Raw genomic sequence first — 13,925 nt, forward strand, 5'->3', positions numbered from 1 at the left:
AGCTATTCTGAAAACGCCGTAGGTTAGAATCCCTCTATTTTGATGATGTACTCAACTCGACGTGGTTACTGTTTTGGCAAATGATGTTATCACAGGTGAATTGAAAGGCCAATAAAAGGCTCAATATAAAACGTCTCGTAGCACTAGTATTACGACAAACACTTCAGGTTCTACCGGAAAGCCCTTATCAAATATAGATGCTCGCTACTTGATCACAGATGACCAACAGGCTCGTCATGTTTATCAGAGGATGATATGCACTCCTTCGAGCTAAGGTTAAAAAACAACTATTATTTAGGCTAGGTTGAGATATCAGTGCTCAAAGTGACAGCATTACAATGATGATGAAATGGGCGCGTAAGGACAATAGACATTTTTTTATTGATTGCGTGAAGTATATTTGTGAAAGTATTTCGACGAATGAGGCTGCATGAAAGTGTAAACAGAAGCACATTCAACTACATGTATGTCCCATTTGAGCTGTTTTGAGAGGGATTCCAACCTGCGGTGTATTCGTGATGGCTGCTTATTAACTGCTGAACAATTAACTGTTCGTTTTTAAGCTTTCAAGAGCTTGTAATCACCTTTCCACATAATGTACTTTGAACCTACAACACAGCAGAGTAAGACATGGTGAACCTTTTGATACCAAATAACTGTAATGTGAATTTTGTTGCAAGTCAAGATTCACTTGGGATAAAAACATGAAGGTGCTTTCCGAACAATCGTCAATAGAAAGGTTGTGGGCTTTTGGCTGAATGCTTAAATAGCGTTTACAACACTCGAAAGCTGAAAGATCTCAGCTGGTGATCTTTCTAACTGATGATAAACATTACCTTGACAGTTCTATGCTCAAAATAGTAGCTGTAACTTGTGCTCTAGTTTAGCTCAGAAAGATAGTTGTAAAACTATAAAGCCCATCACTCTCATACCAGAATCATATATTGTCTATTCTGTCATGCGCTGCTCTAAGCTGGTATCCTTTTGTATCGAAGACTGATAAAGAAAAATTGGAGCGCTATTAAAAATTATGCTTTAGAGTTATGCTACCCTGATATTGACAGTTAGGACCAGCGTCTAAATGTGTCAATACTGATGAGCAAATTGTGTTGTTAGATATTTGCTCTCTATAATACTCAAATTGTATCTCCAATTGGTCTGACCAATCATTACATTCCTACTTTCCAGAAAATCTAATACACTTTATACCAACCACAAACACTTTGTCAATGCAGATAAAACAGCGTTATACAAAAATAGCTTTTTTCAAATACGTATAATTTTCCTTTACTATTTTTGTGTCTCATGGTCTAATTTCGTTTGAACGGCATTGATCGGTGATGATAATGTTCCTATCTGTCTATCTGAAGTTTTAGAAAATTTGTGCTAGGCAATAGCTCTGGCTATTTTGCAATGACTCGCGAGCAGTGATCATTTGAGTAGGCAACTCCAAAAATCTGCCTTTTAGTAAAAACCTTTTATTAGCAATGAGCAAACAGCAATGCCTCTTCCTCTATGAACAATAATTTCTCCTTGCTCATATGGGAAGAGGCTTTGCTAATCTTGTTAATAGCCATACCTACCTACTGGAGATCGTTGTAGATTTTGGGTTTAGCGCAAACAGTTCAATGCGGATTGTGAGTGACTCAAAACGTTACGAATCAAATTCTCACCCCAGTTGTCATGTCCGACATCTAAGCAAACTTCTGCTTTTTAACGATCGACTTGTCTGATACTTGAACATCATTTATCGTAATGCTACTACGTTATGATTAAAGATAATGATGATTATTTCTTCTGCTATATACAACTAAAACTGCTGGACACTCTGCGGGTGAGTATACAGACACACAATTTCTGCTCATTAGGACATGCCACAGGCCAATGTACAATCACATATTTCTAATAACGATAGGATAATAATAATAATAATAATAACCAAGGATGTAGGAGTCTGTGCTCAAAAACTCGGTGCAAGATGATGTCAGAAGTAAATTGTAAAGCAAATGGAACGATAGCCTTATGCTTCTGGCAATGACTGTTTGTGTTGGTCTACATAAAGACCCTGCTATGCAGCAAGGGAAACACTTCTATCGCTAACATGTCGTTGTGTCGCGTTGACATTTGCTGACATGTGGTTGTGTTGAGTTGACATTTGCTATTGTTGAGCACCTAGCAGATGCCATATTTTGGTGAGCTGCTCAACCGCTAGCAATAATTTTATAGGCTATTTGGGTTCTATCAATATTCCTATTTAGTGCGTTCTGTATCAGGTCTGTATGTGAGACATATTCTCCAAATCAATTCTTCATTGCTTCAAAATGAAAACAAGTGAATCACAAATTGAAGAGGTATTGTTAGCATTGTTTCTATGATGTTATTATTGTAAGTATTGTTTCTATGATGTTATTATTGTAAGTATTGTCTCTATGATATACCATGATTGTTATAAGTGTTCTCTCTATGATATACCATTATTGTTGTTAGTGTTCTCTCTATGATATACCATTATTGTTGTTAGTGTTCTCTCTATGATATACCATTATTGTTGTTAGTGTTCTCTCTATGATATACCATTATTATTGTTAGTGTTCTCTCTATGATATACCATTATTATTGTTAGTGTTCTCTCTATGATATACCATTATTATTGTTAGTGTTCTCTCTATGATATACCATTATTATTGTTAGTGTTCTCTCTATGATATACCATTATTGTTGTTAGTGTTCTCTCTATGATATACCATTATTATTGTTAGTGTTCTCTCTATGATATACCATTATTATTGTTAGTGTTCTTTCTATGATATACCATTATTATTGTTAGTGTTTTCTCTATGATATACCATTATTATTGTTAGTGTTCTCTCTATGATATACCATTATTATTGTTAGTGTTCTCTCTATGATATACCATTATTATTGTTAGTGTTCTCTCTATGATATACCATTATTATTGTTAGTGTTCTTTCTATGATATACCATTATTATTGTTAGTGTTCTCTCTATGATATACCATTATTATTGTTAGTGTTCTCTCTATGATATACCATTATTATTGTTAGTGTTCTCTCATTATTATAATATGCTATTATTATTGTTAGTGTTGTCTATATAATATGCTATTATAATTGCTAGTGTTATCTATATGATGTACTATTGTAATTGCTAGTGTTGTCTGTATGTTGTTTATACGATATGCAATTATTTTGGGTAGTGCTGTGTAGTTAATGCTAGTTATTGTTAGTGCTGTGTAGTTAATGCTAGTTATTGCTAGTGCTGTGTAGTTAATGCTAGTTATTGTTAGTGCTGTATAGTTAATGCTAGTTATTGCTAGTGCTGTATAGTTAATGCTAGTTATTGCTAGTGCTGTGTAGTTAATTCTAGGCCTTTAAAACGTTTTTTTTTTCAATTCATGTCTTCTTTTTTATTCATTTCTTTTTTTAGCTTTCAAAAGGTAACAATAATATGGTATAAATGTATAATTTGCTACAGACTGTGTTTATTATGTTTTATTACAAATGTAACTGGTTTCCTAATAATTTTTCTTCATGCAATAACAATTTTCTATAAAATTATGTTAACATATTATGTTATTTATAGAATATTATTTTATTGATTTTATATACCACTTCACAATATTTTTCCTTGCTTAACCTTTATAAAGTTGTTGGTCTAGCAAAAGCATATAATACACATGAGAGCTTGTACATGTATTGAAATATTGCCAAGACATAAACCAGCTAACAGCAATAAGCAAATGTCATCACTGATATGTAGGTGAGAATAATTTTGTTTGACCAGAGGATAAAATAATACTGCGAGAAACCGATGGCGTAACGCACTTGAAGGTTATTTAGTATGTTTCCAGCTCTAACATCTCTATTATTTTTATTCTGCAGCATTTACTACGCATATGATTTCATCTTTTGTAACAGCATACAGATAAGGAGTCAGTTTTCGGAGACACTCTGCCAGAAGTGTTCTCAACGCTTCTGGGACGCGGGCAGGAAGCCAGCAGAACAACAATTGCTAAGTCTCCAACTGGAACAAAGTCTCCATCTGGTAGCAAAGTTTCCTCACGACGAAGTTCATTCATGTTTTTTCGAGCAATGTCGACGGACAGTGGTAGGTCAATGATGGTAGTTCCAACAATGTCGACGGATAGTGGTAGGTCAATGATGGTAGCCCCAGCGATGACGGCGGATGGTGGTAGGTCAGTGATGGTAGCCCCAGCGATGTCGACGGACGGTGGTAGGTCAATGATGGTAGCCCCAACAATGTCAATGGACAGTGGTAGGTCAATGATGGTAGCCCCCGCAATGTCGACAGATGGTGGTAGGTCAATGATGGTAGCCCCAGCAGTCATGTGAGCAACATTTAACACTCTATTTGAATACAACTCTAAGAAAGACTTGGCCCATTTTATTAGTTGTATCAAAACAAATAATTTCTAAACAGACACTACCTTGATCAATAACGCAGCATCTAATATATTAGTGAAACGTGCCATAGCTGCTTACATTACATGTAAGTATTAGATAAACTCAATTTTGCTGACAATGCTACATAGGTCATCAAACATCATCTCCGCTCATCAGGTCAGCCAACTTTTCATTTAAACGTTGTACTGGTCATAAACCCTGCCTCAGTTCAACACCTTATTCGCACTTAATAAGATATAGAACAAAACTCGAGGCGTGATTAGTTCGAGATGGCCGAAGGCAGTCGGTGACTTAGTTGGACTGTCATTCGGATTGTGGCTAGCTGTTCTTTTTGTCTCATGAGAAACATGCGTAAAGCATCAAGTTTTGAAGAACCATTGTTTAGGCATCCGAAGCTGCACCGAGCTTGGATAACATTTGAAGAACAGTGCAGTACTCTTGTTGAAGCTTGCCGAACAAGTTTTACCGATCCATTGGTGAAAGGTCAGTTAAAATTGTCGTTTCACTGTCTTTAAATACTAAAATAATGCAAAAGTGACAAGCTAAAATTTGTTGCAAAAAACAATAATTTCTATTTAGTAATACTTAGATTGACATAGATAATATCTGTATAAAATTATTGCTTTTTTGCATGTCGATATAAATGTTTTTGACAGTGTCTTTTGTTTTGTTTCAGAGCTGGCATTCAAAAAGAGCATGAGCTCTAATTTGTTTTCACCATTTCAAGAAATGGGCGGGTGGTAGCCCATTTATGTAATTTTAACTGCAACAAGCAAATGTGAACTTTACAAGATTGCATCAAGAAGTAAAAAAGAGAGAACCATTATATTGGAAGGAAGCTTATAAAATGCCTTTTTAGCTGCTAGTGAATGTGCGGTCAATTTTAGCTTTTTATTGACTATGCTGCCAATTTTAGCATTGAGTGATGGAAATGAGGACAATAGTCCACAAGCGAATGTTTTTAAATCTGCTTCATTTCGACGAAAGTTTTCCGAGAAATCTATAGCATCACGACCTAATTCCAACCCGCAGCTGTATCTCGCATCTCTACATGAAGAATACAACAAGGTCATGATGGAGTATACCAAGCTCAAGCATCTAGTAGAGAAAGTTCAGAGTAAGTTGGTCTATCTGATTGGTTCACCATGAGTTACTTCATTCGATTGGTTTACAGTGTTGGCTCATTTGATTGGTTCACACAGTGTGCTGGTTCATTTGATTGGTTCACAGCGTGTTACTTTATTGGCTTACAGAGAGCCGTTATATTAGATTGATTCATAGTAAGTGGGGCTCTCTGATTGGCTCACAATGAGTTATTTTATTTAATTGGCTTACAATAAATTAACCTATCTGATTACTCATAGTGAGTTGATTTATTTGATTGGCCAGCATGAGTTGGCCAATCAAATTAGCTCACAGTAAATTTGTCTGTCAGATCGTGAGTTATGTTATCTAATGGTTTTAAAAGCTGATAGGACACATAGCTCAACCAATGGCTACTGTTTTATCATGAACTCGATTTCTGGAAATAGAATAAAGTCAAAGACAGTTTGTAACTACTTGATCTAGTTCTCTTATTACAGCAGGCCATAAAAATAGCATTTTAATTAAGCAAGACTAATTTACAGTGTTACTAGATGAATGCCTGACATTGCTCGGGTAATAAAAACATTTTTGCAGAAAAAATTTACTTTTAATTAGCCAAGTTTCCTTACTTAATGAATTTGAGTAACTTTAGCCCTTATTTAAGATCTTCAATAAGAGCCATTGCTATAACTTAAGCCAGCGTTAGAAAAAAGACTGCGTCATGTTTTTTAATCATGCTAGCTGAAGTGTGAGTATTTTAACCAATCAGCATTGAAGATTGGCAGATTTAATAGGTATGATGTGATACTCTATTGTATATCAGTGGGGCTGCATAGCCTACTTGTTTAGCATGTCTGTCTGTCACTAGACCTGTAGGTTCCGAGTTTAATTTCCATCCGAAGAGAATCTTTGTTTCCAAATAGTTCACCGCTAATAAAACTGAACGCACGTCAAACAAATGACCAACAGTGAAATGACAAACACTGAAATGTATATATATATAAATTGTATATTCATCTGTCCAGTGTACTCAAGCTAGAAACTATTCCAAGTTGATGCGTTGATAGGTCAAAAAGAATGCTCACAGGGAATGATAAAGATGTCTGAATTACAGGGCAAGAATTGCTGAATTATCTATGACCAGCTTGTAAAAATCTCTTCCAGGTGAATATGAGGAAACGAAAGACTATGATATGGTCAAAAGATATCAAAAATTAAAAGGTGTAATAAAGCGATGTTTGACGTATGTACGACTTGGAATACTGCCAGATACTAGTGGAGCAGTTGTTTCACTCAGCAATGTTTCCCAATCTGCTGCTCCTGGCACCATTCCAAACCGATACTCATTTGGTAAGTATAGTGTGGGTAGGGTAGGGTTAGAATCGGTTGGGGTAGGGTGGGTATAGGGTGGGTAGGATAGAATTGTATAGTATTCTAAAGAGTTGTATGCTATAGAATTGTACAGTAGGGTATAGTATGGTATAGAGTTGTATAAAATTGTACAGTATTGCATAGTATTGCATAGTATGGTACTGTATTATATAGTATGGTAAAATATTATATGGTATATAATTATATGGTATTGTTTAGAATTGTATAGTAGTGTATTGAATTGTATAGTACCACAAGCGAACTGCATTATTATGATGTCATAGCGAGCATACAATCATTGGATGAGCTGTATATTTATCTGAAGATCTGGTCAACAGTGATTACTGTACAATATATTGATTTGTCATTATACCAGTATACTGTGCTTACATCTCAACAATCGTGAATGTTAGCTGATGGTACAAGTTTTCTATTACCATGTACTGTACATGTGTTACCATTTACAAAGTAAATCGTAGGGCCTTAGCGGATAGGCCTGTATGCAGTTGTGTGTCTCAAGATTGGAAAAATAACGAATGAAAGAGCTTTACCCAGAGCGTAAACACAACAACATACTTTATTAACTAACATCAATTATAATATAATTGATGTTAGTAATTATAATAAAACTGATAAAAAACTTCAAGCACTTCAGCAGGTAAAAATGTTACAAAGAAGTTAGTCGATGCAAATAGAAAGATATGGTGGTAAATAGATTAGCATTTTGTATAAACTAGGAGAAAGCTGCATGACTAACTATTAGTAGATATATAACTGATAAAGGATGAACAGATAACGAAGTTAATGAACAAATGAACAAATAAAACGATGAATGAAAGAATGAATGAATGAAATAATGAATGAATGTGAGGATGAATACATCAGGAAATCTATGAGCTAAACATTAACTAATTTACACATAACTCGTGCATGAATGAGTGAACAGATGGATGAATGAGTCGGCTAAGAAACAAATAAATGAATAAATAAATGAATAATTAGACATATGCATAAATAAAGAAAAGATTCAATCAACAAATGAATATATTGTTGAAGGTTTGAATCAGCGAATAAATGGAAAATGATGAATAAAGAAATGCATGACTGTAATGGAGACATAATTTAAAGGATCGCATTTGCAAGTGAAAGGTAAATTAAGAAAGGTTAAAATAAAAAGTGCAGTGAGCACTCTTTGTGATTAAACCTTTTCTGGATTATAATCATATGTTAAACTTCATAAGTAAAAACTAAAACCAAGTAATGTGATCTTGGCTTTCAAAATTATTTAGTTTAGCTGCAGAAAGCTATAAAATATTTTAAACTAAAAAAATACTAAATAGATTATTAAGATAAATGATATTAATAAAATAGCATACTAATAAAAATATATACTTGATAGCACAAGCGTAAGGGGATGCGTGAGAGACTGTTGAGAATGCGTAAGCATTTAAAAATATTTGAAAAGCATAGAAAAGCAAAAGCATTTGAAAAACATACTTCTTTCGTTGTACTAAATTTTCCTAATGGTGGTTAATACATATGAAAGTCTTCGAACTTGTATTTTCTTGTGTGAACAGAATAAGGTTTTTGCACAAAAGTCATGTTATATTTCAATGTTATATTTTCAATGTAGAGTTGGTCGTGTGTAAAAGTTTTTTGTTATTTTGCCATAATTTGTACTGAAGCTGTTATGTTAATCATAGCAGGCTGATAAAACAGTGATTTATGAAACGAGGTCATATATCATGGTTTAGGATATATAATACTTGATAATTACGATAACATGAAATATGCATTGATCAAACAATTATACAGTTTTTCAGTGTTCTAGGACACATGAAAACTGTTACTATCAAATTCAAGTACACATAATAACATGTTCCTTGTAGTGCTATATCACAATGTTCACTAGCGTACATGTATGTCATAATTTCTATTTCACAAGTTTTTCCCATTGATCAAAAGCTTTAAGCCTATATGTCTAAATCACATGTTACATTAGCCTGTGCTCCAAATTTGCATATAACCACAGTCTGTGCCTTACAACTACATGCTAGAAGGGCCTGTGCTTCATATTTATATGCAGGAATTGTCTGCACTTTATACTACAAGTTAATTTTTGTCTTTTTGAGTTATATCGGTACTATGGCTGTGTCATCATAAACCAAGGGAGACTAAATCCCATGCATTAAATTTTAGCAATATTAGCTCATACAAGGGCAAGCTTTTCTAGCGTGTAGTTGTATAACTCGTGTTTTAACTTTTAAGCAGTTCCTCTTCAACTAATTCTATTCTGTCCAGATTCTGTTATCTGTGGTACTCTTCACCAAGTACACTCATGAGTAAGTGCTCAGGCTATTTCTAAATTGTCCATACCAACAACGAACTGTACCGAAACATTGAGTGTAGAGTCTCTTAGCAAGCGAGACATAATTGAACAAGCCGATAATGATGAACATAAAAAAATTTATAGACAAAAACCTTATGAAAATATTATATGCTTCATTTGTCAGCCGCTAGCTAACTGTAGCTAAAGGGGTCAACAAGCTTTGCTCTGTGGATAAGGAAGATTTACCAGTGACATGAAAAATAGTGTATTACTGCCTAGTAAAAACTTGCACAACTATAAAAGTAGTGCTCCTACGAGGTACAACAGGAACCTGTGGAAGATTTATGTTGCAAGATTTGGATTTGAACCAAACTTTGGCTTCAGGAAATTTGTCGTCTTTTGAATCGCACTGTAAAATATTGAATAGTGTATATATATATAAACAGAGTGGTTTTTAACAAAACTAATTTTTATAAATTTGACTCCAATCATACCTTACATGATCATCTCATACTCTAGGCAGCATATCTTATATGACCATCTCACACTATAGGCAGCATATCTTAAATAACAATTTCATACTACAAGCAGCGTACCTTACATGACAATTTCATAGTACAGGCAGCACATCTTATGTGACCATCTCATATTCTAGGCAGCATTTTTACACAACCATTTTATACTTTCAGGCGCTGTCGGTGAAATACCAAAGTCAGAACTGCTTGATAAAACAGAAACCACAAAACGGAAAATATCTCTACTTCGGTCTCAGATAGAGCTCCTATCAGAGAGGTATGAGATGTCAAAACAATACATGGTATTCCCGCGCTACCGACTCATGAAAGCAATGGTCAAGGAGCTGACTACTAACGCAGCTCGATTCTGATCGTCTTACGCTCTCTGACATCGCAACCTGATCTGCCTGACCGACTTACGCCAAAAGCATTGCGCAAAAATAGTACTCTTTGCTACAGCTGCACCACTCTAGCCTAGCCTGCTACAGCTGCACCACTCTAGCCAAGCCTGCTACAGCTGCACCACTCTAGCCAAGCCTGCTACAGCTGCACCACTCTAGCCTAGCCTGCTACAGATTACAAAAGTGAACACCAATTTATATTATATGCATTCCTGTTCAAAATTATAGTTGCATGTTTTTCTTATATGTATACTAAGGAAGAATTCTTCTTCGAGCTGAGAGAGTAAGTCATAACCATTCGCTGAAGTTTAGAAGGAGATGATAGAAAATGAATTGCAAACTATGCTTTCAGTAAAGTGTAATTATCTATACCACAATTCATACTCAAAACTGTTTAATACAGCGGATATCAATCTTAAGGTTGTCGATCAGAAACTTCTGCTCGTAATCCAAGTTCTCTTGGCTCATTCGATTTTACACAGAATGTATTTTTGTATTATTGTTTACCATTCTACAGAGTTGTATCTTTCTAGAAACACCAGCTTGGACTGTTAATATGAATGCATTTATGGTATATTTTCAATAGCTGCCACATATATGAAACATTTCATACAACGTTTCTGATAGTTCACACAGCATCTGTTTTCTTGTGTCTTACTTTGACTCGGCTCTCACCTGCTGCCTTGCTTCTATTTTTGCTGCTGCCCTGCTTCAGGTATGTCGACATACCCATGCAGGTGCTATGGGCCAGGTTTGACATTTTCACATGCGGTAAGCTTCTCATAGAAGCTGCTGCTAATAGACATATTGATAGCTTAGAGGATGGTACTCAAACAAATATAGAGTAAAACATCTAAAGCCAAGTTGGATTACGCAACAGAAAATACTGATACACATATATACACATTGAATATTTAGAAACGGCTGCAATCTCTATGAAGGATAAATATCACAGGGCAGTAGCGATCTTTCATCTGGTCAAGGCTTCAAAAAATGACAAAAAAATCTTCTATACGCACTGGAGTTTATTAAACCTCAAATGTCAAAGATCTCATTCTACTGACTGAAGCAATGAAAACCATGGGCATAGAGTAGCTCAGTACATAGAGGAAAAAAATAATCCAGAAATAATCCTGCTCAATAAATACCAACTCAGAACTATACACCAACTAATCTTGTAGAATATAGCCATGAAGATGAGCTGTGGGCTGCATGCGTTACTCGACGACTTGATTGGTTACTCGACGACTTGATTGGTTACTCGACGACTTGATTGGTTACTCGATGACTTGATTGTAATATATATAACATTTAAATTTTATTAATTTTGTAAACATAAAAAACTTGGAGAAAATCACTTTAAATTGACATCATTTAAGATAAATCAAAGGATCTGAAATGCCGAGTAGCACCCCGAGGATAAGCATCTCAGCAAGGGAATTAGTTTTAGGAATACGAGAATGAAATGGTCTCTGGCATGCCTTGCAGCCAACTACGTGCTCACCCGATCCTTCTTTTTGACCTTGTCTAGAACTAACTTCAGTCAATATTGTGAATCAAACCTATTCTAAACTTGCATGACCTGTACATGGCATTTTTCTCTAGCTCTAAGGCTAAAAATATAAATCTAGCATACAAGTCAAATAGGTGGTCTGGCATGGTTAGGGGCATGGCCTGGAATACCTTAGAATATGCTTTTTGTGTAGATTGTGTTTTAATATGGTTACTATAAATACACTGTTCTTGTATATTGCTTGACTTAGATTCAATTTTACACTAGTCTGTCTTTTAGCGATTTTTTGCTGTCATTTTCATTTTAGTTTGGAATATGGCTGCATACCGAGGTAATCCTTGGTAACAGAAAACATTGTTATCTGTGCACACTCTCATTTTTGCACTTTTGCTTGATTTAAAATGGACTGCTTAGAGCATGCGTTCAAAGCAACATCCAAACATTATACTCTATAAAATCTCATTCAAACAAAAATATTGAAGTATTAGGTTTTTCGAAAATACTCCATTTAGAGGTGGTTTTATCCCCTTTTTCTATATGCTGAAAACTCCTTATACCATTTTATACATTTAAAAAATGTAGTAAGCTTTTAGACACCGCGAGTTTTGAGAAAATAAACGGCTATTCAAATTTACTTATCATAATAATTTAGTGAACTTGAGTACTTTATGTCTTGGTTGAGCTTTAGAAATAAAACAATTGTTGACTTTACTGTGTAACAGCTAAGTAGTACTTTTAAGTTGCTTAGATTGAGACAAACAGACATAATTAACTGATATATATATCACCTGCAGACTTCTTCCTAATTAGAGTTACTCCCCCTTGATGTTGCTTTGATAGCTAAATGCATAGATATAGTAAACCCTAGATTGGCGAATAGCTATCATTACAATGGAGCAAAATTGAGGCATATACTGAGATTGGCTGTTGTTTTCACGACGTTACGTCGCAGTGATATGCATCACAGCAACAGAGCCTTCAATTGAGCAATGAGTTTAGTAGTGAAAGCATGCTTGTCATGCTAGTTTTTAAGTCCGAAACGTAACAATAAGATCGAATTCTTGGTGAAATGTCATCAGAGGAGACTACAACACCTCAGGTGTATCCTGAATTGCCCATAACAAAACAGAACTTGAACTCAAAACAAGAAGTTCTCAATAATATCATAAGCTATCTATGCCAATTAAAGACACCATGCGGAAAGCTGCTAGTGGAAAATAATAGGAAAACCTTCATCATTGGTTTTGAGTCAGCAGCCAAATCTGTGCATGGCATTGCTCAATATCTTTTCAGCAACTACCCTTACATCAACTACTTCCTAACCTTTAAGATCAACCAGGATCACATTGAGACTCTGTTTTCCACGATACGATCTAAGGGTGGCTATAACAATAACCCGGATGTGCAGTGCTTTAGATCTGCACTTCGAGCACTGCTCATAAAAGCAGATATCCCACCAAGTCCCAATGCTAACTGTATTGATCTGGATGTGAGCAGGGCTGAAAAAACTGGCCAACTCCTGCTACATCCTCTGGCTAGAAAGAAGAAGGAAGAGACAAAAGCTGAAGAAGGTGAAGATGAGTTCGGTGATGAGGAATTATTTCTAACTTAAATGTGATGAGTGTATCAAGTTCTTGACCGATGTAGAAGTAGTGGGAAGTAGAGGTAGTGATGACATAACCCTAATCTCAGTTAAAACAGAGGAAGATTGGTGACGCCAACCCCATTGATAGGTCGAATATGTATAGCTGCAGAAAAGTGCTTACGTTCACATATGAAGAGCTGAGGTATCACACAGAGAATTTTTAAACAAGTAGCATAACGGACAATAACATATGTCTTATTACATAACCTCAATCAAGCTTGTACACGCACAGTACATTCCGCAATCTACTCAAAACTATAGTAAATCTCTATACAAAAATCAGAATACACTATGCCGGCTTCAGAGCAGGAATCTAGTTCAACCAACCTTAGACAAAAACTATCTCGTCTAGTTATTTTCAGTCATGTCTAATGGGCGTTTAATACAGTGGTCCAGCTTAACTGCTTCTAAATCTCATTTATTCATTAGTTTGTTATTAGTTTAATTTTTATTTGGGCACTCTTTGTATTAACAATGATATAGAAGCTTATAAATCATTGGTACTATCCATTACCATGTTTGTAAGATTCTTGCCTTTCTCATCCAAAGTCATTATATAAGCTTTATATATTTTCAATAAAATATGCAGTCTCAAATGCACAAACTATGGAATAATTTTG

General features: G+C 35.1%; 1 protein-coding gene across 1 annotated transcript; it reads left to right on the plus strand.

The window, feature by feature from the left end:
* Positions 1–1,768: 1,768 nt before the first annotated feature.
* Positions 1,769–10,117, plus strand: LOC137403756 (uncharacterized). The gene is made up of 5 exons (XM_068089824.1): positions 1,769–1,834; positions 3,939–4,128; positions 5,362–5,562; positions 6,696–6,881; positions 9,921–10,117. The coding sequence occupies exons 1-5, from the start codon at positions 1,769–1,771 to the stop codon at positions 10,115–10,117; spliced, it is 840 nt and encodes a 279-aa protein (XP_067945925.1).
* The last annotated feature ends 3,808 nt before the right edge of the window (positions 10,118–13,925 follow it).

The sequence above is a fragment of the Watersipora subatra genome, chromosome 1 (assembly GCF_963576615.1).
Source record: "Watersipora subatra chromosome 1, tzWatSuba1.1, whole genome shotgun sequence".
NCBI lineage: Eukaryota > Metazoa > Bryozoa > Gymnolaemata > Cheilostomatida > Watersiporidae > Watersipora > Watersipora subatra.